Source organism: Zingiber officinale, chromosome 6B (assembly GCF_018446385.1).
Source record: "Zingiber officinale cultivar Zhangliang chromosome 6B, Zo_v1.1, whole genome shotgun sequence".
NCBI classification, from domain to species: domain Eukaryota; kingdom Viridiplantae; phylum Streptophyta; class Magnoliopsida; order Zingiberales; family Zingiberaceae; genus Zingiber; species Zingiber officinale.
This window is the reverse complement of record NC_055996.1, coordinates 136,709,697-136,737,582: the sequence shown is the minus strand read 5'-3', so window position 1 is coordinate 136,737,582 and position 27,886 is coordinate 136,709,697. Positions and strand designations below refer to the sequence as shown.

The 27,886-nt window shown below is 41.4% G+C and overlaps 4 protein-coding genes across 6 annotated transcripts; 3 read left to right on the top strand and 1 right to left on the bottom strand.

Annotated features, from left to right (window-relative positions):
• The first annotated feature begins 249 nt into the window (after positions 1-249).
• On the top strand, positions 250-4,901 carry LOC121989798 (UDP-glucuronate 4-epimerase 1-like). The gene has a single exon (XM_042544050.1). The coding sequence runs from the start codon at positions 333-335 to the stop codon at positions 1,644-1,646; it is 1,314 nt and encodes a 437-aa protein (XP_042399984.1). The 5' UTR covers positions 250-332; the 3' UTR covers positions 1,647-4,901.
• Positions 4,902-12,407: 7,506 nt separating this feature from the next.
• Positions 12,408-16,242, top strand: LOC121989797 (heat shock factor-binding protein-like). Of its 3 annotated transcripts, none has more exons than XM_042544049.1 (6): positions 12,408-12,557; positions 13,064-13,117; positions 13,662-13,685; positions 13,781-13,823; positions 14,217-14,345; positions 16,110-16,242. In XM_042544049.1, exons 1-5 carry the CDS (start codon positions 12,525-12,527, stop codon positions 14,342-14,344), a joined length of 282 nt encoding a protein of 93 aa, XP_042399983.1. In that variant the 5' UTR covers positions 12,408-12,524; the 3' UTR covers position 14,345; positions 16,110-16,242. The 3 variants fall into 3 exon arrangements, with proteins under 3 accessions (XP_042399983.1, XP_042399982.1, XP_042399981.1); XM_042544048.1 differs by lacking the exon at positions 16,110-16,242 and adding an exon at positions 14,417-14,481 and having other exon boundaries at positions 12,409-12,557; XM_042544047.1 differs by lacking the exon at positions 16,110-16,242 and having other exon boundaries at positions 12,409-12,557; positions 14,217-14,481.
• On the top strand, positions 14,632-16,846 carry LOC121989796 (fasciclin-like arabinogalactan protein 1). The gene has a single exon (XM_042544046.1). It carries the CDS (start codon positions 15,887-15,889, stop codon positions 16,661-16,663), a length of 777 nt encoding a protein of 258 aa, XP_042399980.1. The 5' UTR covers positions 14,632-15,886; the 3' UTR covers positions 16,664-16,846.
• A 94-nt stretch (positions 16,847-16,940) lies between these two features.
• On the bottom strand, positions 16,941-26,037 carry LOC121989795 (outer envelope protein 64, mitochondrial-like). Its single transcript, XM_042544044.1, has 13 exons — positions 25,663-26,037; positions 25,402-25,557; positions 24,359-24,483; positions 23,087-23,212; positions 22,281-22,463; positions 21,999-22,137; positions 21,412-21,580; positions 20,640-20,774; positions 20,281-20,481; positions 19,192-19,319; positions 19,060-19,111; positions 17,746-17,815; positions 16,941-17,382 (listed from the first exon to the last, which is right to left on the bottom strand). Exons 1-13 carry the CDS (start codon positions 25,920-25,922, stop codon positions 17,300-17,302), a joined length of 1,827 nt encoding a protein of 608 aa, XP_042399978.1. The 5' UTR covers positions 25,923-26,037; the 3' UTR covers positions 16,941-17,299.
• Between the last annotated feature and the right edge of the window lie 1,849 nt (positions 26,038-27,886).

Genomic DNA, 27,886 nt, shown 5'->3' with positions numbered 1-27,886 from the left:
TCCCAGTGGGACCGCCTAATTGCTGCGGGGCCCACCGCGTTCGACGGTGAATCCGTTTTCCCGGCGCCCAATTAAAGGATTTTTGCTATTATTAAATATTCACGCGATTATATCCACCCGAAAATAGCAAGCGAAGCGGTTTGGTAAATAGCCGTGACAGCTATTTATAAATTGGGAAAAAAGGGCATTAATTTGGTTAAATTTTTTTTCCCCTTTCTTTTCCTATCTGCTATTTAAAGTCTCGCCCCAGCGGGAACGGTCCTTTGGCAGGTGCAGTGAGACATTTCGTCGAACGCCTGGCCTGCCATTTCATCCGCCCCAAATCGGTCGAGATGATGAGATTGAACGAAGACGACATGTTCCCGTCGACGCCGGGGAAGGTCAAGATCGAGCGGGCGCACTCCATAAATCGCCAGTTCCACCGGTGCTTCGCCTCCACCGGCACCATGTTCCTGTGGGCGCTCTTCTTGATCGCGCTGACCGCCTCTTACCTCAGCTTCGAGAGCTTCGTCGATTCTTCCTCCCGCTACTTCAACTCCTCTTGGGGCGGGATGCGGTGGGAGATGCAGATCCGGACGTCCGCCACCCCCCGCCGCGCCGGCGGCAAGTCCGTGCTCCTCACCGGCGCCGCCGGCTTCGTCGGCACGCACGTGTCTATGGCCCTCCGCAAGCGCGGCGACGGCGTCGTCGGGCTGGATAACTTCAACAGCTACTACGATCCGTCGCTGAAGAAGGCCCGCAAGGCGGTCCTGGCGTCCCACGGCGTGTTCGTGGTGGAGGGAGACATCAACGACGCCCGCCTCCTCTCCAGGCTCTTCGATGTCGTGCCCTTCACCCACGTGATGCACCTAGCGGCGCAGGCCGGCGTCCGCTACGCCATCGAGAACCCGGCGTCTTACGTCCACAGCAACATCGCTGGTCTGGTCGCCCTGCTCGAGGCCTGCAAGTCCGCTGATCCGCAGCCGGCGATCGTCTGGGCGTCGTCTTCGTCGGTGTACGGCCTCAACGAGAAGGTGCCCTTCTCGGAGTCCGACCGCACAGACCGTCCTGCATCCCTCTACGCCGCCACCAAGAAAGCCGGCGAGGAGATCACCCACACCTACAACCACATCTACGGCCTCTCCATCACCGGCCTTCGTTTCTTCACCGTCTACGGGCCCTGGGGCCGTCCCGACATGGCCTACTTCTCCTTCACCCGCAACATCCTCCAGGGTAAGCCCATCACCGTCTACCGCGGCAAGAACAGGGCCGACCTCGCCCGCGACTTCACCTACATCGACGACATCGTCAGGGGCTGCGTCGCCTCCCTCGACACCGCGTCCAAGAGCACTGGCAGCGGCGGCAGCAAGCGCGGTCCAGCCCAGTTCCGCATCTTCAACCTGGGCAACACATCGCCGGTCACCGTGCCGGCTCTCGTCCGCATCCTGGAGCAGCACCTCAAGGTGAAGGCGACGATTAACGAGGTGGAGATGCCCGGCAACGGCGACGTCCCCTTCACCCATGCCAACATCAGCTTTGCTCGTGCCGAGCTCGGCTACAACCCAACGACCAACCTGGAGGTCGGCCTCAAGAAGTTCGTCAAGTGGTACCTCTCCTACTACGGCTACAACCCCAGATCCACCGCCAGAACTTCCAAAAGCTTGTAAAGATCCCTTCCCTCTGCTCCTTTCTACATTTTTGTTCAAATTTAGGTTCTTATAAAAATCACAATGGATTCTTTCTTCAAGAAAGAAGGAAACTATTAATTCTACTTCCACTCTGTCCTGGCGATTCTATTCGCAGTATTTTTCCTTCGTTCATATTAATCAAAATCCTGGTTCTCCGGCAATCCGCCCGCTCCCAATCGCCGGCGGCGGAGAAGATCGGAGCTCAGTGTCTCTTTTGTAAATTTGTCGCCATTAATGATGCTATCTTATCGAGATATACGCGTTGTTTTACACTTATGAGTGCCCGGGAACACCCATCATGCCACCTTCCGTATCAATGGCTGAATTCGCGGGGCCCACGCGCCGATCGGGAGTCCACCGCGTGGTGCATCGGGGAGTGAGCGCCAGCTTCAGTGGAACCACACGGAATGATTCCGTGCGGTCGCAGCGGAGGAGACAGCTGGCCATGGGCCAAATGGACGTCCCTGATCAGTGATGATGCGCAGCTGTAACACTCTCTCTCCGAGCCTTTACAGCGCGTGTTATGTCCACAGCTGGAATATTCGCGAACAGCCCCCTTTTTCAGAACCGACCTGCCTTCTCAGCCTACGTGGCGCTTGACGTCCTCCATTTTGCACCCGTTGCAGAAGCGGCTGGTCTCGTTCCTGTCGCCTTCCCACTTGGTCCGACAATGGCGAGGTGCGAATCGCTTCTTCTCTCTTTGTATTTTCTCAGTTCGATCACAATCGCTTTGTTCTTCATACTTCTATATCTTGCCGATCTGTGCTTGGGGATTTCTTTAATTTGGACCCCCTTCTAGATTTTGCAGACTTCTTTTAATTGGATCGTCGGGATTTGTTAAATAATTTCATGCTTCTATATCTTCCAGATCAATTTTAGTCAACATAAGGGAGTTTTAGATGATTTATAGAAAATGTTAAAACGCACATATATTGAATCCTGACTAATGGTGTTATTAGCCATGTATATACTGGCCGAGTCCGTGACTTGGTTGTTAAAGAGCAGATTATCTTTCTAAATACTCCAGCATTCCAATGTTTAACAGGATTTCATATTTTGTTCCCATATGTTATTGTTAATTTACTGAGAGGTAGATACAAAGGCTTATTTGAATTTTATTCTTTACTGAGAGGTTTATACAAAACCCCTTTATCATAATTTTTATTGATCAAGTCCTTAATAACCTGTAAGTTGGTGTGTATATTATGTATTTGGAAATTTTGTTCATTATATCACCCAAATTGATGACCCTAATAATCTTGTCTATGGTAGATACAATTTGTTTCTTGTGCTTAGAAATTTTGATGATCAGATAATAGATTGTGTTAATGCAATTGATTACATCACATCGTGATGGCATATTACCTGGGATAGATACATGCTTCCTTGAGTTCTATTTTAGGGTTAGGATGTGAGGATCAAAACCTACCTAAGGAGAACATTGAAGGATCACAGAACCAGATTCTTTATGATTACTACTACGTTAAAAATTTAGATGGAAACTACATTGAAACAACGAGTTCCCATCCTACCACTAAACTACTAAAGACTGTAGGTTGGGTTGTTCTGTAGGCGTGAATAGAATAGAATAGAATAGAATAGAATGGGAATGGAAATGAGATTGGATTAGAGAGGAATCCTTAGTGAAATGTTTAATTCCATTCCTATGTTGCATTATAGAATGAAATGGATATAAAGTATCCATTGAACATATGTATGGATGACATTTTTTACAAAACCTGATGTCAAACACATTCACAACTTGCAAAGCTTGTTCATAGATCAGATACATCTATAACTTACAGCCAAGTAATTGGCCACAGTGCATGGATGAGAGGTTAATCCACAATTAGTTTGATGCACAAGTAAATTATACATGGATGAGAGGTTATAAGAACCACCCATAATACCCAATGTTTTAGCAAGTAAATATTTTTCAGTCGATTTATGAGTTTTTCATGTGGAGTGGGATAGGATCGAGCGAGGGATGGGTTTCTTCTGAGTATTTTTTAGGCCTGTAATGTTTTATTCAGGGGTCTACAACCTGGAATCTTGATTACATTTAGAAAGAGAATACTGGATTTCATTTTGATTCACTAAATACACAACCAAACAGAGCGACAACTCTCAATAGGAATGCATCACTCCACTCCAAACACAACCTTTTAATTTATACCTATTAGAGCTAGTTGGTTGAGTAACCACCAACTGAATGATTCCAGCCTCAAATCCTAATTGGGATTCAGATTTTTTAGGTTAGTTTGGATCATATGATTTTGATAATCAACCTTAAAGGCAAGATATCAATAGAAGGACAATTTTTAAAGAAAATACCTCTTAATATTTCAGCCATGACTAATCAATTCATTAGTCACTAATTAATGTGAAAAAACACCCTTAAATTAACCAATCAATCATTAAGGCAAACATAGAACATGTTGAAGGCAAGTATGAAGAGAAATTATGGTTAGGCCAATTTTGATTTAAGGATTTTAACAATGTATTATTACACGGCCACTGGGAAACACATACATCACTAACCTCAAGGGCAGCTCAGTTAAAATATTAAGTTTTTATACTAATGAGACTAACCAGTTCAACCAGTTAATGGCCAACCAAAAGGGTCGAAACAGAATTCTGGTTGATTTAACCTCATAAATCAACCGCGATCCAGCAATCCAGTTTTGCACACATTGCTTAGCACAGCAACTTGCAGCTCTAGGAACACAATGTGCTCTGCAGTTCTCCGCAGGAGTTCCTCAACTCCGACACCACCTTGGCATCCAGGGACCATTCCCTCTAGTTTCTTAAGCTTCCTCACCACCCAATGCTGGGCTGAGCTCTTCTTCCTTGGTCGAACTCTTGAAGCTCTCCCTGCCATTGAAGAGATCCTGGCCAAGGGAGTGGAGGTTGATGCAGCATAAATAGGCAGGGAAAAGATGGCGAGTGTTCAGCTGGGGAAGTGGTGGCAATTTATTGGCCAACCTGCCCATGCAAAGTTTATCATATCATGTAGAGGGAGATATTGCTAGTTTAGGACTTGAAATTAGTTGCTGCTCTGCGAGTCCACATGTTTTCATTTCATTGTTTATTTCCAGGTCCACTTGCAACTTGTGATCCAAAACTGAACACATCATAGTACGTAGTTTAAGATGTTGCTGCCTCTTTTGTGTCATGTACAGAAAAGCATAATTAAATGATAATTATTCGATCGATCGATCGAGCATTCATTCATTTTTAAGTATGCCTCGTACCAGTTTTTACTGTTTACTTGTGTGAGAATATATATTCGTGCCCATAACTATTAGGACAATGTGTCTAAACTTGAAATTGTTTTGATGTGCCACATGAACTTTCATTTGGTTGAGTTGGAGATCCCCAAACGAATTTTGAAGTTAAGGATCGAGCTAATGATCTCTGGACATGTCTATCATTGCCAATATGTGGATAAATGCACAAAATGTTTTTTAGTTTGTGAGTCGGAGCAAAAGATGAAGTCGGTCCCTCCATATTATTTGAAAGCGGGTAAATCACGAGGGACCTTTGCTCTTGCATAGTTTTCTTTTCAGTGAACAATATATACATGTATTTGAATCTTATGAATCAATTTGCAATTTTGTTCAATTTTTGTCATCTATAGTTGATTTATTTAATATATCTTTATTGATCTCGTTCGGATGCTGAGAAGGTGGAACGGTCGAAATATGTGGCTGAAATGTTGATCGAGTTGTCATGACCTGGAGGGGAAGCTATGATGAGTTGTCTTATATGTTGACCAAGTCGTCAGAAAACCTGGTCAACGTTACCTACAGACAATGATCGGGTTGCCCTGGTCCCTGGTACCCTAATACTCTAGACAGATTCTAAAAATATATAAGGAATCGAATAAATAGTAGAATAATAAGGTACATGAAGAATAAGCATGAAAAATGTATTCGGACCTAGGGGGCATCCTTTAGTGGTCCAGAGGGCATCGGAGGCGACCTCATGCGTGAGAGGCAGTGATGGCCACTGGATGTGATAGGGGTGACTGCGGAGCCAGCGGCCGCTAGAAACGACCTAGTCGTGGAAGAGAGAGAGAGAGAGAGAGAGAGAGAGAGAGAGAGGGTTGACGCTTGGCCAGCGACGCCATCGACCTCTTTGTTAAGAGAGAGAGAAAGAGAGAGTAGACGAGAAGAGGGAGAGGCGACATCGGAAGCAGCGTGGGGCGGCGGTGTGTGTGAATGGGAGAGAGGAGGTGATTGCTCGTGGGAGAGGAAGCGGTGGCAAGGGGGAGCCGATGGCATCGGCGTGAAAAAGGTGGGTGGTGCTCGTGCAGAGAAGAAAACGGAGAGTCCTTTCTGCGAACCACTCGAGCCCTAAAAATGGGCTACAGTAAAATCTCCCTCCTACCCTTCATACACGTAGCCCCCGTAACTATTCACCACATCATTCCTCATCTACTATCTTGTCCTCCAAGAGATTCTACGATGTAGTTGCAGGAGTTTTTTTCTCTAAATGGGACTTGCAACTAAGGGATGCTAGACTCCTAGGTCATCCACTGTATATGTTTCTCGATTTACCCTGATAGTCGATGGAAAACTTCCGTAGTATCAGACCGATTACGTTAGCTTGATGTTACCTATCCTGGTTAATTTTTTTTTTGTCCTCCAAGAGATTAGTGATTGTCCATCTATTTGATCAAGTTTAACCTCGGGTTGAATAGTTGTAAAAAGTAGAGTTATGTAAAAATATAAAATATTTATTTCTTATCATCGTAATTCTTTTGATATCTATCTTTTTATAATAGTTGATGATCCCGTCTGAAAGTTGAGAAGACGGAATGATTGGAATGATGTGGTGGGAATGTTGATCGAGTTGCCATGATCCGGACAGGGAAGGTATGATAAGCTGTCTTCTATGTTGTCCAAGTCGTCAGAAGGCTCAACGCTACCTGCAGACAGCGATCGGATTGCCTCGGTCCCTAGCACCCCGATGCTCGAGGCAGGTCCTAAAAATATATAAGGAGCCGAATAAATAGTAGAATAATGAAGTGCGTAGAGAATAAGTATGGAAAACATACCCTGGCCCGGGGGCGCCCTCTAGTAGACTGGTGAGCTGGTCGTGACGTTGATCCAGTTATCGTGACCTGGAATAGTAGATGAATATGAGTCGGATGTGGAGTTGGATCTGACGGCAAAAAACCGAACGCGACATGGATCGGGAAGGCAGTGCGCTGGTCGAAATATGCCAATGGCATGCAAGCTGGGATATGACAACGACACACAGGCCAGAACACGGTACACAGGTCGAATAGCACGAAGACCAAAACATAGCTTCAGCTTGAAGGTCGGAACACAATATCGACTCAAAGGCTGGAAAACCATATCAGCTTGAAGGCTGGAGACATACCATATCGGAGCATAATGGCAGCAGGGTCATAGAGGTCCGAACAACATTAGAGGTAGACGGCAGTGCACAACTATGCCGGAGATGGTCGGATCTGCGCCGGAGATGGTCGCAGGTGAGGCAACAAGAGAGGAGGTGGGATGTAGCATCTTGTATGGCCGCACAGGTTGATCGTAGCACGAGGACAAGCCCTTGGCGTTAGAGAGGGTCGAGGGCCGCTGGAGGCAGCGGCCGCTGGAGGTGGTGACTGCTAGAGGTGGTGACGGCCTGGTGCGAGCACTGAGGGAGAGAGGACGAAGCCCTACTCAGGTGCTGGCAGAGGTGTTAAAGAGGGAGGTGACACATGAGCCCTCGTGGCAGTGGCTTGTTGAAGTGGTAGCGAAGATCGACAAGCAACGAGGGAGGCAGCGAGTACCCACTGGCGGTGGCCTGGTCGTGGGAGGGAGAGAGAGAGAGAGAGAGAGCGAGAGAGAGGGGACGCATGCTGTAGGGGAGATCGTCTCCGACGTCTTGCATGTGTGAGGGAGCAATTAGAGACTACGTGAGGTGACGGTATGACTAAGGTGGTGGCGTGCATGAGAGGCAACGAGAAGCTATTAGCGTTCCTGTGAGAACATGGCTACTGTACTAGGGCCACGCGGAGGCTGCGACGAGTCCGTCGATGAGGCATCACAAGATAAAGAGGTGGCGTGAGCGCCGACATACGGCGAAGGTGGCGAGAGGAAGTCGCGGAAGAGAGGGAGAGAGAGAGAGAGAGAGTCGGCGCTGATGCTGGGGGTAGGCAGCCATGGCCTCTAGAGGTCGCCACCGAATCTCATGTATGAGACCGCCACTGCGGCGCCTCCCTTAACCAGTGCCGCCTACCTCCAACATCAACACTGACCCTCTCTCTCTCTCTTCCACGACGAGGTCGTTTCCAATGGCCGCTGACTTCCTCTCTCCGCCTTCACCATATGTCGACGCTCACGCCACCTCTTCTTCCTACGATGCCTCGTCGACGGTCTCGTTGCACCCTCCATGTGGTGCTAGCATAGCAACCGTGTTCTCACAGGAATGCTGACAGCTTCTCACCATCGCCACACCCGTCGCCTCTCATGAATGTCACTGCCTCAGGCATACCGTCGCCTTGCGCCGTCTCTTTGCTCCCTCACACATGCAAGACGCCTGAGACTATCTCCCCTACGACACGCGTCGCCCCCTCTCTCTCTCTCTCCTACGACCAAGCCACCGCCAGTGGGTACTCACTGCCTCCCTCCTCGCTCGTCGACCTCTGCTAGCGCTTTAACCCGCCACTGCCACAAGGGTTCATGTGTCGCCTCCCTCTTCCACACCCTCCGTCGAAGCTTGAGTAGGGCTCCGTCCTCTCTCCCTCAATGCTCGCGCTAGGCCACCGCCACCTCCCGCGGCTACCGCCTCCCACGGCGGCCTTTGGCCACCCTCGACCCTCACTAGTGTCGAGGGCTCGTCCTCACGCTCTGGGGTCACTGCCCTCGCACTACGGTCAACCCGTGTGGCCCTCTAAGACGCTACAACTCACTGTCTCTCTTGCTGCCTCGCTGTCGACCATTCTGGTGTAGATCCGACCATCTCCAGCATAGTTCTTCACTATCATCTACCTCTGATGTTGTTCGAGCCTCCTTGCCATTGCTGCCATTATGCTTCGATCTAATCTATCTCTAGCCTTCGAGCTGATATGGTGTTCTGGCCTTCGAGCTGAGGCTATGTTCCGGTCTTCATACCATTCGGCTTGTGTGTCATTGTCATATCTCGTCTCTGGTTCCATGTCGTCAGATCCAGCTCCTCATCCACTCTTCCGAGTCACAACGACTGGATCAACGTCATGATCAACTCACCAGTCTACTAGAGGGCGCCCCCTGAGCCGGGGTATGTTTTCCATACTTATTCTTAGGGTTGTAAACGAGCCGAGCTGAATTTTGGAGTGTTCAAGCTTGTTTGATAAGATAAATGAGGTGAGTCGAGCTGAGCTTAAAATAAATCAAACTTTTAAAATGATTGTTCAAGCTGGACTTGGTTTATGTTTTATTAGCTTGAGCCTTGTTTGAAGCTTGGTTTGAACTTGATTCGTTTAGATGTTATCGAGCTCTCAATTCAAACTTAGCTTGAGCTTAGTTCAAGCTTGGCTTGAGCTTGGCTTGAGCTTGGTTCGAGCTTGGTTCGTTTAGAGGTTATCGAGCTCTAAATTCAAGTATGTTTGATTGTTTGAAATTTTTAGTTGTTTGATTGGTTATTGAGTTTGATAATTTAAATTTATTTGATTATTTTATTTTATTATTTATTTAGCTTATTGAAAAGAGTTTTATTAATAAATATGATTCGTAAACATTGCTCACGAATATTGTTCACAAATGTTGTTTACGAACATTATTCACAAATGTTAACGAGCTAAACATATATGTGTTCAAGCTTGTTTGTTTAGTTTAACTAGCTGTTCAAACTTGTTTGTTTACTTAATCTTATGTATATTGAACGAACATAAACAAGCTCTTATTAAGTCGAACATCAATCTTGTTCACGATACTTAATTTATTTACACTCCTACTTATTCTCCATGCACTTCATTATTCTATTCTTTATTCGGCTCTTTATCTATTTTTGGGATCTGCCTCGAGTATCAGGATGTCAGGGACCAGAGTAACCTAGTCGCTATCTGCAGATACCGTTGACCAGAGATCTTCTAATGATTTGGTCAACATAAAAGATAACTCATCATACCCTCATCCTTTGGATCATGATAACTCGATTAATATTTCAACTATATCATTCTAGCCGTTCCATATTCTCCGCTTTCAATCAGATCAGTTGCGCATTTATCAGAAATTGATTGTGACTCATGTTATTTTATTTTCTCTCTATTTTCTTGCTAGTTTGGTTTCAAATGATCCATAATAGCCTTTGCTAGCTTAACTTTTCACAAATGATTTTGTTTGAAAAATTCGTGAACGGATTTTATATTTTAATTAACCGTTTAATAATTAAAGAATGGATTAATTATAGATTAACTAAGCAGCTGGTGCAGTAATAACCCTCAAGACTTGGACTTTCAACCGCCACGCGGAGGTAGAGCTGCGTCACCGTCAGATCCCGACCGCCTGGCACCAGCCTCTGCAGATCCTTGACCCTCCTTCCCACCTTCGCTGGCGCGGTCGCTTTGATTCCGCCACCTTCACCGCCACCGCCACCCTGAGCAATTTGCTCTCCCCGTGGGTCATCCCGAGATAACATGGGGTGGAGATTGTTGCAATGAGATCATCGGGTCGAAACTCAGTGACAATAGGGAAATAAATCCTCTATCCATGTATCTCACACGGTCCGTCCCATGTTAACTCGGGTGCTACGATTTACCTCCCTCACAATGACCGTGGGTCCGATCGGTGGAGGCCCTGGGGGCGAGGGTTTCGCCTTTTGCTGCAATCTTTTGCAGCCTCCACCGATACAGTTGTGATCAGTTCATCGTAGATTAGTGATCGGAAGTTGATGAATCCGAGGAGGAGAGGAAGAGGAAGAGGAGGAAGAGAAGGAGCATGCGAGTTGAGTTGCAGAGAAGGAGATGAGTTCGTTATATAAACAACTGTTAGACACAAACAATATGTAGCCGAAGATATACGGGGTATTAACTAAATTTAAATATTCGAATTAAATTCAACTTACAATTGAGATAACCTGAGCTGATAATCTCAGGTGGTTGCAGGGGCTGATTTTGTCAAGTGATGAAGACATTTTGCACTGTATTGACCGGGCGGACGTAGCAGATCAGAAAGGTCGACCGAGCAATAAGGTCGACCGGGTAAAGTATTCGTCAAATCAGAGAGGCAAGTTGGGCAGACCGCGAGGTAGGTCGGGCAGAGCAGACCAGCCGAGTGAGAGGCAGACAGATCGGGAAGATAGGTCTGTCAGGAGGTAAACCGGGCAGTAGACAGGCCGAGCGGCAGATCGGTCGAAGCAACCAGGTCGAGCGGGTTGTCAGAGAGATCGACCGGGTTGTCAGAGAGATCGACCGGGTCGAGCAGACAGGTCGAGCGCGGGCTGACCGATCGGGCGAAGCAGACAGGCCGGGCTGTCAAAAGACTGGCCGACCGGACGAGCTGACAGACCAAGCGAGAATCGAGGCCTGCGAGGTGCAGTTTCCTTGAAACAGATTCGCCCACCTCCGGTTGTGCTTCGAGGCTTACAAAAGACGTCTGTTTCCCAGAATACAACGGTCGACCGTGAATCCGACCAAGCACTGGTGGTCACGACGAGTTGAGTGGTACTCGAATGCTACCACAGACACTCCGCCGAGCAAGAGGCACGACAGAGGAGGGGAATGAGGAGGAGAGCTTCTGCTTTCTTCGCTGTGTCTCTCTGCCTATGATCGCAGTCTCTTTATATAGGAGCTCAGATCAAAGGCAGCGTTTCACAACAGTAAAAAGATCAACGTAGTAAAATGTTGGTTGTTTCATTTGAGCAAATTTTTGCCCCGACCGGTCCGACATTCATGTGCGCAGGTCGCGCTCGCACATGAGTCAACTTGGTTCTGTGCAAATCTGGGCCCTGGATTTGCACCCCCTACATACTCACAAGTGAGAGAGAGTCTTTCCCTATGTATTTGTTCACAAACTCAATATATGTGAATCAATATAAACCAACAAAAATACCTTGAAATTCTCAATATAGGACTAAAGCCTCATTCATAATGAAACTTCTTCTCTTCCACCTCTTTCTCCATTCACACTTATTCAACAACAACCTGGCGAGAGAAAAAATTGAGTGTGATTAGGTGTTTTTCAGTTTGCTCCTTAGATTTCCAAAAAAAATGTTACAGTTCTGTAATGCAATACTCTCTAGATAGTAAATTGTTATTTTCTAAATTATAGGGAGCAAACTGAAATGCCTACTGGTGTGTCTGACAGCATTGTTATACCTTTGTCAGACGACTATTGCATTCAATTGGTACCACCACTTTAGCGGCATTGACGGCTATTCCATAATATTAAAAGAGAGTTCAGTAAAATTCCAAATCCTTAACTACATTCCACTTAAGTTGCGATGATACGAGGACATCAAAATCTTAGGACAGGATCTAATTTGGGGATGGTCATACATTAATTAATCGCGCGCATAGAAATTTTGATGGTCAGAGGTCATAAGTTGATTCCTCTCATAATCATTTGTAGAGAGAGGTGATGACTGATGACCTTTGTAAGCTCGTACAACTGTATCCTTAGTGATTTCTCAACAGACAATCAAGAAAGAAGAGCAGCGGTGGGTGCAGAAATCGGTCGCACTTACTCCATTGGCTCAATATAACAGGCAAAAGACAATGTAACGGACTTTCCGGTTACCTCCCTGAGTCATGTTACAACGGCCGTTACGTTGTTAAATATCTATCCCATTCGTTTTCATCTTCTCCACTTTTTTTCCTTCTCCGAAAACAGAGCGAGGAAGAGCCAGAAACGAGAGGGCTTCGGCATGGCCGGCTCGAACACCGGAGGAGGCGTCAAGGTCAGTTCCATCGATGTCTACTTTCTCCTAAATCTTCTCATCTAAACAGTGTTCATCTCTCCGATCGCTTCCCTCGCTCGCTCGGTTGCCCTAGAACGATCGAGGAAATCAATTGGCCTCTTTTACTTGCTTTTTCTCTTAAGATCTCGTACTGTGTGGTTCCATGTTTGCAATCTCATTGGGGGTTCGATTTTCTTCGAGTTTATCTCAATAAAAATGGTTAGGTTTCAGAAACGGAGAAGATTATAAGGATGACTAATTCCTAATAATTCCATATATAAATTACTCTTAATTTTATAGTTAGCCTAATTGCATTGCCATATTGCTCGTATTTGGGGTTTTCGTTTCTGTAAATGTTACATTTTGGTACCTGATAGCGTTAATGTCATTTGTTGTGGGCTTAGTAAAGTATGATTATGAAATGTAGTTCAGAATCGTGGATTCATTCTTCATTTACTATACATATTTATATATATTTGGGTTCAGCATATTCTTTTTAATTTCAGGTCGAACAAGATTCAGAGTACCCAACACAAAGCACTGCTGACATGACTGCATTTGTGAGTTTATCTGTGTGTCTATCTTCGAATTTCACAGAGACAGTCATTTTTCCAGCAAAGATGTTTATACATTCCAATTTTATTAATGTAGCAGTTGATCTTCTACTCTATATAAACTTATCTATTTAAGAGGAATGGATGTGTGAGGAGAGGATAAAGTCCATCCCTTTAACCCACATCTCCAATTGAGAGATCTTTAAACATACTTAAATGTCAAAAAATTCTCCAGCTGGTGATTTTGCATTTGGGATTGGATTGTGCTCTTTCTTAGGCTTTAACATATCATAGTTAGACCTTCAACCCTCATCTTTAGAAAATAATATTGGGTCTAAGAGGGCATGTGAAAAGGAGCGGATGTGAGAGGTGAAGATAAACTCCACCCCTTAATTACCAAGAGACCACATGTTAGTGTCTTGGCAATTTGGGTTGAGATTGGGGCTCATTCATGGGTTTTAACAGTTTAAACTGGACATTTGCATATACTTTTAGTAATCTTAAAGTAAAATTGGTGTTTTGTTAACCCCTTTCTTTTGGGCTTTTGCAGGTCCAAAACCTTCTTGTGCAAATGGTATGATCTTTTTTTCTTTGTTCAGGAAGATTTTTGCTTACTTAGCTGATAAGTTTCATTTATGTTGTATGTGATGGTTAAATCTCCTTTTGCAGCAAAATAGGTTCCAGGCTATGTCCGAGGGCATTCTTTTGAAGAATATCCTGTTTCTTAGTCTGACAAGAAGTATAACTTTAAGAAGTATTTTTTTTTTTCTTTTCTAGAACTCTTGAAGACAAAATCATAATGAACATGTGGTTTACACCAACATACATGTTAATGAGTTGAAGATTGTTGGCAAGGTCTATTACAAGTTCGTTTGCAAGTTAGGATTCAGGTGGAAGATCCTCCATGACCCAAGAAGTTTTGTTAGCCCGTTCCTCACTTCCTCCTTCCCCATTGATTCCTTTCACTGATGAGTGCCAATTTGCATCTTACTTTGGTCAGGGATCAAATCACAAATACAAAATGAGACTTCAATCTTTGATTAACTGTAGTGCATTCCACCTATTTACATCAGCAATTTTGTTCCTCTCTTTGACTTCAATACACTAGATGAAATGGGAAGCAAGATTGATGAGCTGGAGCAGAGCATCAACGACCTCAAAGCTGAGATTGGGGTGGAGGATGCAGCAAAACCAAAGCCACAGGAAGACAAGCTCTCTCATGATGCTGCATGAGGTAATCAACCATGGCTCAACTATTTTTAAGAGTGTGATTTTGTCATTAATATGTTACTTATACTTTGGCAGTGTTTCTGGAAGACTAATTAATCATTATGAACAATTAATTTAATTACATTATTATGGTTTTCTTACCACTATAGTAATTAAGTTCATAATTTAATTCGATTTTAAATGGAGTAGAAGGGATAAGGCGTGGGAGAAAGAAACAATCAAATAATTACTCATTGTCTTAATAGTCTTGTTTGGTCGTTATTTAATGATAATTCATTAGGAAACAAAATCTATTTCTCAAAAAAAAAAAAATACATTTATATCTTTCCAGTATATTTTTACTCTTTCACCTAATTGCCGTAGTTGTCATCTCCATCACTATAATTGATAATACACTTTAAAATATCAACTTGGATTGTAAACATGCTGAGCTTTCACAATGTAAAAGCTCTAGTTGAATATCGATTGAGTTCCATATTTCTGTGTTAAAGCTTGTGTAAACCTTCTTAGGTTCGATTTGTCATCGATCCTTCTACTAGAAATTGCACCAAATATGTGGGTGTCAATCCTAATTTCCGGAAGCAATTTTATAATGTTTTTAAATTTACCCCAGCGTGCAAGTCCTTAATCTAACCTTAATACACACCATTGAGTCACTACTTAAAGGTCCCTCAATCTCAATGGGCAAATCCATCATGGATATATATATATACACTGTTTGAGCTAAGAAAGCCTTAGATCTATCATAAAGAATGCTAAATATGAATGGGTCAAAGCTAGATCCTCTAGAAGTCCTTGTACCTTAAAATGTGCTAGAAATTTGCTCAGCCTCTCTAATAGTTAGAAAAGACCTTTGATTTCAGTAAGTGTTCGTTTACTTGGGTGGAAAGTAAGGAGGGATGTGAAAGAATGATAATTTGATTGCAGCACAAGGTGATAACTTTCAGGGGCTCTTCTAGGACTGTCTCATATGATCTGGAAGGGAGGTAAATCATAGAGAATTTCGTCCAGGCCTTTTGCATACATTAGGAATCGACTTCATAATCAATTATAGCAACACTATATGTAAATATTAACTGTGCTAGCTCATAGGGGGCAAAAATGATAATGTGATGATGTTATTATAATAGGACTAGTTCAGACCCAGAGTATCTATCCATTGTGCCAAAGGTGGAACTTATCTTTCTCTGTCACCATCTTTATCAGCTTTAAACATGAAGGAATATTAAGGTGGATTCTACCTTAATCTCATCTGATTAAAGACTACTCCCGGTCAAACCAAATCCCAAGAATTTGCTGTCCCATGGCAAAAGGGTCTTAATCTGGCCGGTTCGATTGGGCCAATCCGGTTCAATTGGGTCTTTAATCAGGTGGATGCTATTTTTTACTTTTACAATGAATCGATTTATTGCCACTTATGTTCTCGTTCACGTGACTGTGGCGTGGAGGAGGGAGGCATGAGATTTGCTTTCAGTAACGACAACGCCACCTTTCGATTCCATTCCCACTCCTCACTCCTCACTCCTCACTCCTCCGCTGCCTGCAATGGAGCTCCTTCCCAGACTCCTCCAATTCCATTCTGACGTTCTGATTGTGTTCATCATCCTACCACTACCACTCTGCTCCGCCCTAGCCTCCGCCCCTTCTCCGGTGGCGGCGGCATTGCCAGAGTCACACGCAAACCTCACAGCCATCATGGCCCGAAATGGCTGCTCCACCTTCTCCCGCCTCCTTTCAGGGGTACCTGATGCAGTGCAGTCCTTCGCAGACAACCTCGGAAGCGGTCTCACCGCCTTCTGCCCTGTCGACGATGCCATGCGCCCCTTCCTGCCGGCCTTCAAGAACCTCACAGCCGACGCCAAGCTCTCGCTGCTGCTCTACCATGCCGTCCCCATCTACTGCTCCTTTGAGATGCTGCAGGATGGCAATGGCGTCGTTTCCACCCTTGCCAGTGGTGCCGCCACGGACTACAAGCTTGCCGTGCAGAACGACGGGGATCAGGTCACTCTGCGGACGGGGGTCATTGTGGCCACCATCACCGCCACGCTCGTCGACCAGAACCCCCTCGCGGTGTACGCGATCAACGGGGTGCTTGAGCCGGTGGAGCTGTTCAAGCCTGCTCGGGCGCCAGCACTGGCCCCGGCGCCAGAGGTGGCGGAAAAAGCGGCGCCGGCCAAAGCATCGTCAGAGACGGCGGAGGCGCCGACTAGTGCTCAGGAAGCGCCGGCAGACGAGAAGGCCGCTTCTAAGAGCGCCGCCACGAGTAATAGTGCTCACTTGTGGTTGGCAGTTGGGGTGGTCGCCATGGCAGCGGCGGCTTGACCGACGTTGCCTTTCACCGCGCGTTTATGTTTTCTTTCTGTTTTTTTTTTTTCGTTTTTGGTTTTATTTTTTCCTTGTGCACTGTTTTTATTCGGCGAGGAGGAAATTCATTGTGCTTCTTGTTGTTTAATTTGAATTCGTGTGCTTGTCGGATTGCATTTCGCGTGAACGAGACTTTGGATGTGATCGTTAAGATTTTTTTCAAAAAAGCAATGTTGCAATTGATTTTTCTGAAGAAAAAAAAAAGCATCTGATGCTCCAAATCCAGGCTAGAAAATTATCCAATTACGATTTTTACTGATCGAACTAGCAGTCCATTCCACATCAAAAATATGGATGTAATAAGTAGACACTTATTCCTTCGTGAAATAAACAAGAAACACTATTTAATTTAGGTTCCGTTCCATGAAACGGACAATGAAATCCTTCAATGTGGCACGACAAAGCTCTGCATTGCATAGTTCATTATCACAAAATTTCTGGAGAAGATACAAATAAAAGTGACAAGTCAGCAAATTGTGACTTCATGAACGAAGTGGATTTGTTTCAGGAAGCCAAAAATATTTTCGTTGGCGTCGGATTTTTGTTGAACTCGAGGAACATTTCACTTGTGTGAGTGTAAGCATGCAATCGCCTTCAGCCAATTAGTTTACTCAATCTCTTTTCTGCAGCAAGTGCAGTCTTGTTTTGTGGTTCCAACACCGAGGCATGTTTAAAATCTACAAACACAAATTTCATAGGAAAATACATCATGAAAGCCAGCAATCTGCAAATGATCATTCGCAAATACATTCGACTAAAGTTTCAATCTCGGGTTCTTTGGGAGGAAACACACACTGGTAGCTACAGATGTGCCTTGTTTCATGAAGGAATTAAAATGCCAAAAAAAATGTTCATTTTCTTAAAATTCTGATGTAAAACAGAACAATTACCATAGTTTGCATCCTGCTCTACCTACAACGAATCTAAATGAGACATCCCATGGAAAGTTTGCAAGTTATCAGAACAAATACTAATAGGCATGATTTAAAGTGGTCCACTGGCAAGAATAAAATTAATTGAAAAGATACTAAGATTCTCACCTTGAAGAGCTTCTTTGTAACACAATAGCATTTCCCTGGCAGTACCTCTTCTTAGATACGCTTTAACATTCTGGAGAGGAAGTATTTTAAAGTTAGAAAAACAGCAATAGACATGGTTGAGAAAATACTAGAGTTAAGGGGAGTCTTGGCTCAACAGTAAAGTTACTTTGTGACCAAAAGGTCACGGGTTCGAATCCTGGAAACAGCCTCTTGCAAAAAGCAAGATAAGGCTGCGTACAATGGATCCTTTCCCAGGACCCCGCGTAACGGGAGCTTCGTGTCCTTTTTTTTTTTTTTTTAAGAGTGGGCATCACCGAAGAGATAAACATAGGCTTCAGAATTAAAATGCAGTAACAAAAATACCACCCGAGTCATTCAAAAAATAATCATAGAAACCTTGAATTGCGTGGATGGTTTGACCAATATGCGCTTGAAAGAAAAATAGCCAAGTACTAGCAAACATGAGTTCGAAAAATCTGTCCATAACATGACTAGGAACTCATGTGTCTCAGCAAATTTCCATCACTGAATTGAGAGAGAAATACTAGAATTCGAGCTGTGTCAAAAATATGGAAATAGGAAAGCCGACTACATGCAAAACTTAAATTGCTTCATCAACTGAATTAATTGTGAGATTTAGAACCAGCAATCTCATATCAAACATCTAAAGATGGGCAAAAAATAATAGGGTTACGAAGGGTTTATTTATAATCAGACATCACTATCATCATCATCAAAAGTTATATTTGTCCTAACTCCTAACTATTCGGGGATACGAGCATGCATCATGTCATGCAATGCTATATCACTAATAATATGTACACCAATAGAATCACTCCTTCACACCAAGGCAATTAGATCAACTTTTGTTACATTAAATCACTTTTTTTTTTTGGTATCCCTCCAACATTTGCACCTTCAACACTAATTAATTTATTTTTGTCTAAACTATAGAATCTGTTAGCCATCTCTAAATGTCTCTATCATATATTGACTATCAGAGCAACACTTGTTCCCTGATCATAATATTTTTATTGTTTATTTTTAATAATCCTACACATCAAATTTACCACTCTTTCTAGCTAAATTATCTTACTGTAGGTTGCTTCCTAACAAATCAGCTTTCTAGTCCATAATGCACGACCAACTATATCTAGAAGAATTTAGCACACGCAAGCATGTAATCTCACAAATACAATTGACATGGAAGAATAGTTCACCAATTTAAAGAAATAGGAACGCATACACAAATTGAAGAGAAAAAATGCACAATTCTGTATACACACGGAGAGATGGTTGTAAGAATGTGTTCACCTTCTTGTCCAAGGAAATAGCTTGGCTGCAATCAGCTTCAGCCTGCTGGAAGCTGCAATTCAATGGTTTGTTATGAATGCAATTGTTTTGTAATTCATACTGTGCCAATTAACCATTCCTATAAAAATATACCAGCCCAATTCCAAGTAAGCTGCTGCCCTGTTGCAGTAATATGTGGCATTTGTATCATTCAGTTTAATAGCTTCAGAGTAGAAGCTAGCAGCCTTGTTCCACTGTTTTCCTTTGTAAGCAGCATTTCCCTGTAATACAAGCACCAAGTTTCACCAACAAAAGAAATTTGAATAGTAATTTCTAAATCACAACAAGAGAAAATATCAGCCAGTAATTTGACAATTACTGGCAATGTCGAGCATGTTCTCCATTTGTTTAAATTATTTGCTGACAAGGGAAAAAATAATTTGATTTTGAAGTGGCTACAGGATTAATGATTAATTACCGTTTACCCATAAGCCTTAAAGATAGTTATGTTAGACATGGACATCTCTGACAGCCAGTTTGGTCCATCTGAGTGAGATAGACATTGATCAGAAAACATTTCCAGTTGAACCAAGATCTTAAAAGGCATATGGTATATGTGTCTGTACAGTACACAGAGCATATGCAGTGCATACTAATAAATCGTGATAATTATTTTTACCAACAAAAATACTAAAAATATGGCAAAGAATACTAATAATCCATACAATCAATAATTCCATATACAAATAAATAATACAACAAAAATAATAATGCATAACAATCTATACTGGTCGACTATGTAGAACATTTCAAATACGTAGAATACATATCACTACAGATCTGCAATATGAATGTTGAGTTAACAAGTACCACTCCAGAAACTTAGCTTAATATATAGTGTTTCACAATCCCCAAAAACTAAAAGATAATTCCACCTCTCAGACAAGGTTGCTAATTTTGTATAAGAAACTATAAATATTTATTCTGCAAACTTAAATAATTTATTAACAAAATCAAATATGCTGCTATGCTTTTTCAGCAAGCCATGTGCACATTATTAGGCAATTTGATCATATACTACTTAAACATTTTTAAAACTATAAGTGTATGATATAACAAGACCTATGAGGATTTATGGCACTACATAACATCTATCAACTGAAGAAGCAGAGGGGGAAAAAGTACAAATGGAGTCTAGCTGCATTGACATTAAATACATAGTGAAGGGAAGTGAGAAGAAACCTTTTCTTTTAAAAGCTCAGCCGCATCCATATCCCCATTGATATATGGTATTGGCCCAGAGTTGGATGCAACACTAATCTGTTCTTGGAGAGAGGGGTAGATATCCACTATAGTATCAAGCAAAAGTTTATCTGCTCCATGTGCAGCTATAAATGAAATAGAAATGGGGCACTCCTCATACTTTCCTAATGGAACCGTAACCTGCGAAGTGCAGTAAATAACATGTTATGTCACTCCAATTTGACGATAACTGACATGCAACTTTACTGCAAAATGCATACTAATTTTAGATTTCATTTTTTTTCTCAACAAAAGCTATGGCTTTCATAATTAATGTGCAGTATGATGCAATCAAGTACCTGACAACAGCCAGACATTCCAGCAATGCTCAACAGTGCATGTAGTCTATCTTCAATCTCACAAGTCAATTTTTTTCTCAAATCACGTTTGAATGGAAAGTCTGCAACTGTTGGAATAACCAAAATTCCATCATCCTACAAAATATCTAAGGAATCAAAATTCCAAGTAGGAAAAAAATAGAAAAGAGAGATAAATTTTAATCAGAAGATCATTATGCAGGATGTGTTTTGAGAAGAGAAATTAAGCAGAGTAACTTTAGCAAAATCTATCACCTTAGCAAATTAATCAGAAGATCATTAATCAGAAGATCATTATCGGAAGGTACATGCATTCTACCAAGATGCAATCTCAGGTGCAACATTAGAATTGCAAAGATTCTTTCCTGTTTTCAGTAGGCAGCTTAAGACTAAGTGGTATCATGAGACACCTATCACTACATGTTCAGCCTTGAAAACACAAAATATTCATTCAGTAAACACATTTTTCTGACTTTCATAGATGCAGAATATTGAACCTGGTAAAACTAATGATAAGAACAAGGTTACACAATGCACAACAATAAATGATATAGCAACATGTAACTGAAGGTGTTCTTTTCTATTTTATGGGTCGGGCAGGTAAATATCAGACACAATCCTATGATGACAATACCTTCAAAAGAGAATACAATAAAAAAAGGGTATTCATAAGCAAAGAGGAAATGGCATGATTGTCACTAGTATCTTACAGGCTATTCAAAAATTATGTAAACGGTAAAAGCTAGAGAAGCACCTTCAAAAGACTGTTCAATGCACTTCGCATTTCTGCCCTCACTTTGTACAAAGATTTTGTGTTGTCCTGTGTAGAATTCACAGCTGCAAGAACCTGAGAGGAATTACGAACTCCTATTCTGGGTTTCACTGTATTAAACCACTCCTCATGGTTTAACTTGAATTCACATCTGGAAAGGTGAATAACATTTCAGACCATATAAACCATTTGACAACTAGTTTCAAACATACTAGTGTAAAAATGTAATAACAAAAAGAAAAGGATAAATATCTACTTAAGAAAACTGAGGCAAAGACTATTAGCTAAATCCTGTCTAAAGGAAACAGTGAACACATGACCACAATATATCAAAAAATGTGTAATGACTTCATTGCAGTTACATGTATAATAATTAAGGAACATAATATCCACTAGCAGTGAGCATTTATTCCTGCAAAACTGGAATTTATTGGCCCTTTATGCTATGTTTTTCCAATGGAAAATTAGAAAGGTGTGATTCTTAATTTGAGAGCCTTAAATTCAAGTTCAGATTCATGTCCCATAATTAGATTCAGTTAACAATGCAACACCACATGATGATTGTTTACCTTTGAAGCAATACCATAGCTGAAGATACTGCCTTCAAAATGGATGTTCCTTCTTTAGGTGTTGGTTCAGTGAATTCCTTCAAACTCAAAACATTTGTCATCAAATATTGACTGATATTCATATGCTTACAAGGTTGGTCTGCACAAAAATAGTAAATGACTACTTAATCCATAGCATACGGTCACATTTTCCCCAGTAAGAGACATTGAAATGAATTCCAACAACTTATCAGAAGTCAGAGCCATTATATGAAAAACAGAACTAGAAAGACATTTGCTTACATCCAGACAAATTCTCGATAGCTTTGCTTAAAACATCCACTGTCCTCTGCTTAGGAACCCTTAAAAGCTGAAAACAATCATCAGCTAATATAAACCTCCGTGTTCGTTTAAGTCCCAATGGTGATGCTTGAAGTAATATATGCCCAACACAGTGAAGGATAGATGGATCCCGTGCAAACCATCCTGAAACAGATTGTATTGCAGGTAGAAAGAGTTTTCAAATTTCTAGAGCAGATAAACAGTATTACATAACGAGTTATTTTGGTTCAACAAGATCATCAAAGATAAGTTATCAAGCAACCAAGTATGAGATGGAACAAATTTTCAGTAAAAAAATTAGTCCAACTGATCATTTAAATTATAAAAATTGAGATATATAATCATGCAGAGAACAACCACAGAAGCAGGGTAGTGTCCAGAACAAGTTAGCATGGTCATCAGTCATGGCATACAAAACTAGCCATAAAAAAAATCTCTGCCGTTCTAGTCTGTGACTGCCTGCTTATCTAATTTTATAGAATCAATTAGTCGCCTTCTAGATTTTAGTAGTATATATGCTCATTTCTATACTTATATGAAAAATTTGTCAATGCAACTCTGCTCAGCAAATACTGGACAACAGCAAACATAACCATCATAGAAAACATAACAAATTTCTTTGGGTACCATAATGATCAAGATATATCAATCTCTACTTCAATTTTTCACAAAGTAAAGTTCTGGACTAAGAGAACATGTGCACTACATGACAGACTACTCACGTGCATCAAAACAGGATAAAGCTTACAAGTTAGATGTAACCATACCAATGGTATCCAAGGTTTGTGAATTTGCTAAGATGCCAAGCATAGATAGAATTCCATGGGAAGGTCTAAACCCAAATACTCCACAAAAAGCTGAAGGAATTCTTACACCTCCTATAGTGTCAGTACCTGCACGCCACAGACTTATCAATATAACAATGATATTAGTCACATGATGAATACAATAATACACCATAATTTCTAAATACTTGAGATCTGGTTCATGGGCATTTGCTGCCAATGAGCATGCCATCGTCAAATACACTCAAAAGCATTGTTTCCTACAAGGGAGGGGAAGTGCAGGAGAGAGTCTATGTAGGGATAGAAGTATGAATGGAAAGGAGAAGGAAATTGATATCATGACTGTGTTTCTCTGGACAGTACGATACTAGGAGGAAATCTAGGAAATCATTTCCATTGTTCCATGAAAGGAAAGAAAGAAGAAAACAATCTTCATTAGGTGAAATTCAGTTTTAAAAAACATTCCAAATCAAAATTAAAAATAGGATAAACAAATTTTTTGAAAATTGCCAGTTTGAATCCAACAAAATCTCTTTCTACAGGACCTGGGCAGAAGGTGATTTGCGAGAAAGCGGTGGGTAATTGATTCCCCTATTGTTTCCTTCCCTCTGCATGTTTCCTACCAATGAACGGAGAGAAAGACAACTCCCATCATCCTTTTCCCTTATCCCCACCTATCTCTCTCCTTTCTAGATAGGAAACACGTGATAAAACTGTGAAATTCACCAAAAGTTACTTGTAGTTTAAGAGTGAATGTCATGGGATACATATATAACTACAGTCCAGTCATCCCCCAACACCATGAAACTTCATGTTTTTTTCATACCATTCTCACTCGAGTCAAATGAAATGACAGAAGTCTGCAACCAAATCTAATGAATTCAATGTCAAACATGAGCCATCTATGCTATGCTGTCTTATACAGAAAATTTAAAACTAAGTTAAAGGTGGATAATCTTACAAATCAAATAACATAAAAGACATAAAAATATCTTATAATCCTTGGATGAGTACAATCAGAAAAAACTTCAATTGGCCAATAAGCAGTAAAAGAAGCATAAAAGGACATGAATGAGAAACTAATTATTATTCAATATTTCAACCTAACAATGCCTCAGATCAATTTTCAGGTTAGTCATGCAACTAAAAAGTTGAGCCAAGTTATGAATAAAGATAAATAATTTTATTACAGTTAGAAACATAGTGGTTAGTTGTTTTAATTGCTGAAAAACCAAACACTAAATGCTCACATACCCAAGGCAAAATCAACCAGCTCAGCAGCAACGGCTACAGCTGAACCACTACATGATCCCCCAGGGACCAGAGATGGCAGTTCTGGGTTGTATGGTGTACCATAGTGCAAGTTTTCTCCTGTAACACTGTCAAAACATTAATTAGATCATTCTCTTCTGATTAAATTAGAGGCAGCTTACAATAAGATATGGACAATTGCAGGTAATAAGGACCTAACTCAATCCCTAATCATTAAAGCTTGCAAACACCAACCTCAATGTTACATCAGAAATCCCAAAGAACTGAACAATTTTTTCCAATTTCACAGTAGATGTTTTACAGAAGCAAAACATATTAAGCAACAATACAAAACGAAAATGGAAAATAAATAAAAGACAATATTTTCCAGTTCATATATCAAAATTACACATCTAACTTTTAAGTTATATTCAGAAAATTCTAACCTTAAAATCATATATTATTTCATTCTAAACCAATTTTAAGGTCTAATGTCACAATCTAATTCTTCAAACTCCCTCAATCTTTCACTAGATTCATTGGTCTCTGTTGGTTTCACTAATGATCAAAAAATTGCTAACGATCGCTACATTAAAGTTAGAAGCTCTACTATAATGGCCAGCATTAACACCTCCCATCAGCCTACAGAAAAGTAAGCAAACCTAAAGAATGCAAACTTCTGCTCAACGAACAATGTTGTTGAGCCACATAAAAAAAAAATTTAAAAAAAAAACACATACATAGATATGTCAGACAACTAATACTAGATTAACAACATGAGTGATGACAATGTGTCCGTATAATTGTATAATCCTCTTCCGTTAGCCAACTTAATTTACATAAATTTTTTGGTTTCTCTACAATGTATTTATGTATTACATAATGATTTGAAAGCAGATAGATAATACATGTATTCGTAAGTATCCGTGTGGTTGCTCAATGTGTATGTCAAAGAATTTTGTTAATAAGATGTCCAATAAAGGCTTTTTGAAATAATACATACACACACAAAAACGTCATATTGTACTGGAGTGCTAAGTGCTAACCCAAATGCAAATTCATCCAGGACTGTCCGCCCAACACAGGTTGCCCCGTTCTTTAGAAGCCACGACACCACTACCGCTGTCTGGCTACCAGGTTCATGCGTCCTCTTCCAATCTGGATTCCCGTATCCAGCAGCAACAAAGCCCTCGATCTCAAAGCTTCAGATGATAAACACACACAGCCCAAAGCCAAATAAAAAAAAAAAAAGGAAGTATCAATAGAAGGTTGAGGGGGGGAGGATATAAACACAAATAGAGACTGACTTGTCGCTGACGGCGAACTTGAGGTCAGACAAACGGTGGCGAGCGGCAGGAGGCGGAGGCTGGGGGGAGGGATATATCTCGAATCGCTCGACAAAGGCTCCGAAATCCTTCACATCGAGATGCCGCGACCTTCTTCGGCGGCGGCGAGCAGCCTCCGCGACGATCAGGACGCCAGCGACGGTGATCCCCACGACGATCGCGACCTTGGCGGTGGTGGAGGCGCCGCCCCTCCCCAGACTCAAGCCCTTGGGAAGCTCCATCTCGAATCGGCCGAAAGAGATGCTCGATCGGATGGAGGAGGAAGGGAGGCGTAGGGTTTTAGCAGGGTTCAACAAAGGGAAAGAAAAGGCGTGCCTTCCTCTTTCTCTGAAGCCGTGGATTGACATTTTGAGATCCCTATATATATTAAAAACCAAAAAAAAAAAAAACGACAAATTCCTTAACCACGTAGTTTAAGTTTAGTATTACCAATGCAACTTTAAAAATATCTAAATTACCTACATAACTTTAAAACAAGCTAAATAGCATACTCTGATACCCATACTCATTTTACCCCTCCGTTCCGTTTGGTTACTTTTGATCGTAAAATTGATTACTATAGTATAACAATCGATTCAGTATAAAATAAAAACAACGATTAAAAAATCTTATATTAAATTGATATTTGAAAGTATGAATCAAGAGAACTAGATAAAATATATAAGACCTGATTTCATATCATTCTGAATTTTCTAAATCGATGTACTCTAATTCTTCTAATTATATTCATATTCTTGAAAATCAATTTGATAGATCATATTAAGGGCAACGAACTTTGAAACACGAATCAAATTTTTCAAATATATTCATGTTCAAATCGACTGATGAACGTAAAGAGCTCGGAATGACATGGAACAAAGTCATATGTAGTCTCTTCATTATATTTATGCTCTCAAACATCATTTTTCATGTGTTTTTTTAAATACAGATCACACTTTATTTAAAATAAATTTATGTGACCATAAATAATAACTTTATTCGATTGCAATGGAATAAAAATCTTTTTTTATCATAGAAATATATTGAATCGATTGCTATTGTTAGACGAGTGAAATCGAACCAGCGAAGGGGCAAAATGAATATCGGATACATAATTTAGATACTTTCAAAGTTGACTAAGAATTTAGAGAATACGAAACTTAAATTGTTCAATAATTTGCCAAAAAAAAAAAATACTAATTAATCTAACGATCTATTTTCTAATATTTTTTACAAATAATAAAAAAAATAAAAAATAATGATAAACTTAATTATTTATTATAAATGATAATATGTTAAAGGAGTTATTTGAATGTATATATAAAAATATATTTTTAAAGGGCTCAGACCTTCTCCACTGATGGAGGATGCTCCTTGCATTCATGGCATTCCCCAGCTGCAAATTGGTTTTGCTCCGAGAGGATGTAACTTTCCGAGTCCGCGGCTTGCTTAGCTCGATCAACATTGAAGGCGACTGCCTGCTGAATACATGAAGAAAGGTTTGGAAGAATGAGGACCAATTTTCCGATGATCTTGCCTGTACAAATGGGGCAAACTTCTTTGTTGGGACCAAATATGTAGCTAGAGCGGGTTGAATAGTTCGGCGCGATCTCGTGCTCGTCGTTGTTTGTTTCTTCAAAGATATATAGCGGAAAATACGAAGAAACACACACACAACGCTAACTCTAGGATTTACTTGGTATCCACCTTAAGAAGAGGTGACTAATCCAAGGATCCACACACTCACGCACCCTCCACTATAAAAACACTTCTTCTCGGTAACTACCGAATGCGGAGAAACCTTACAACCTCACAATATAACAATGAGAAAGAAAGAAGCAAAAATACAAATGAATCTTACAAGATTACAATGAAAACTCTAGTTTCTTCTTCTTCTTGTTGCAACTCGCCTCTTGACTTAGATGAGCCTCCAATAACCTTCAAGAACTGGCGGTGAGGAAGAAAACTCGCTGTGGAGAAGCTGTCGTGATCACCTGTGGAGAAGAGAGGAAGAAGTACGTAGAAAAATGCTCGCCGACGGCTTTATCCACGCCAACGGTCGAATCTCAATCGATCGGATTGCTCCCAATCGATTGGGGAAGCTTTGGATTGATCGGTCGATCGATCGGTTGATCGATCCAGGGCTTATCCTGCATAATCGTGACTCTCAATCGATCGACCGATCAATTGGAGGCTCTGAATCGAT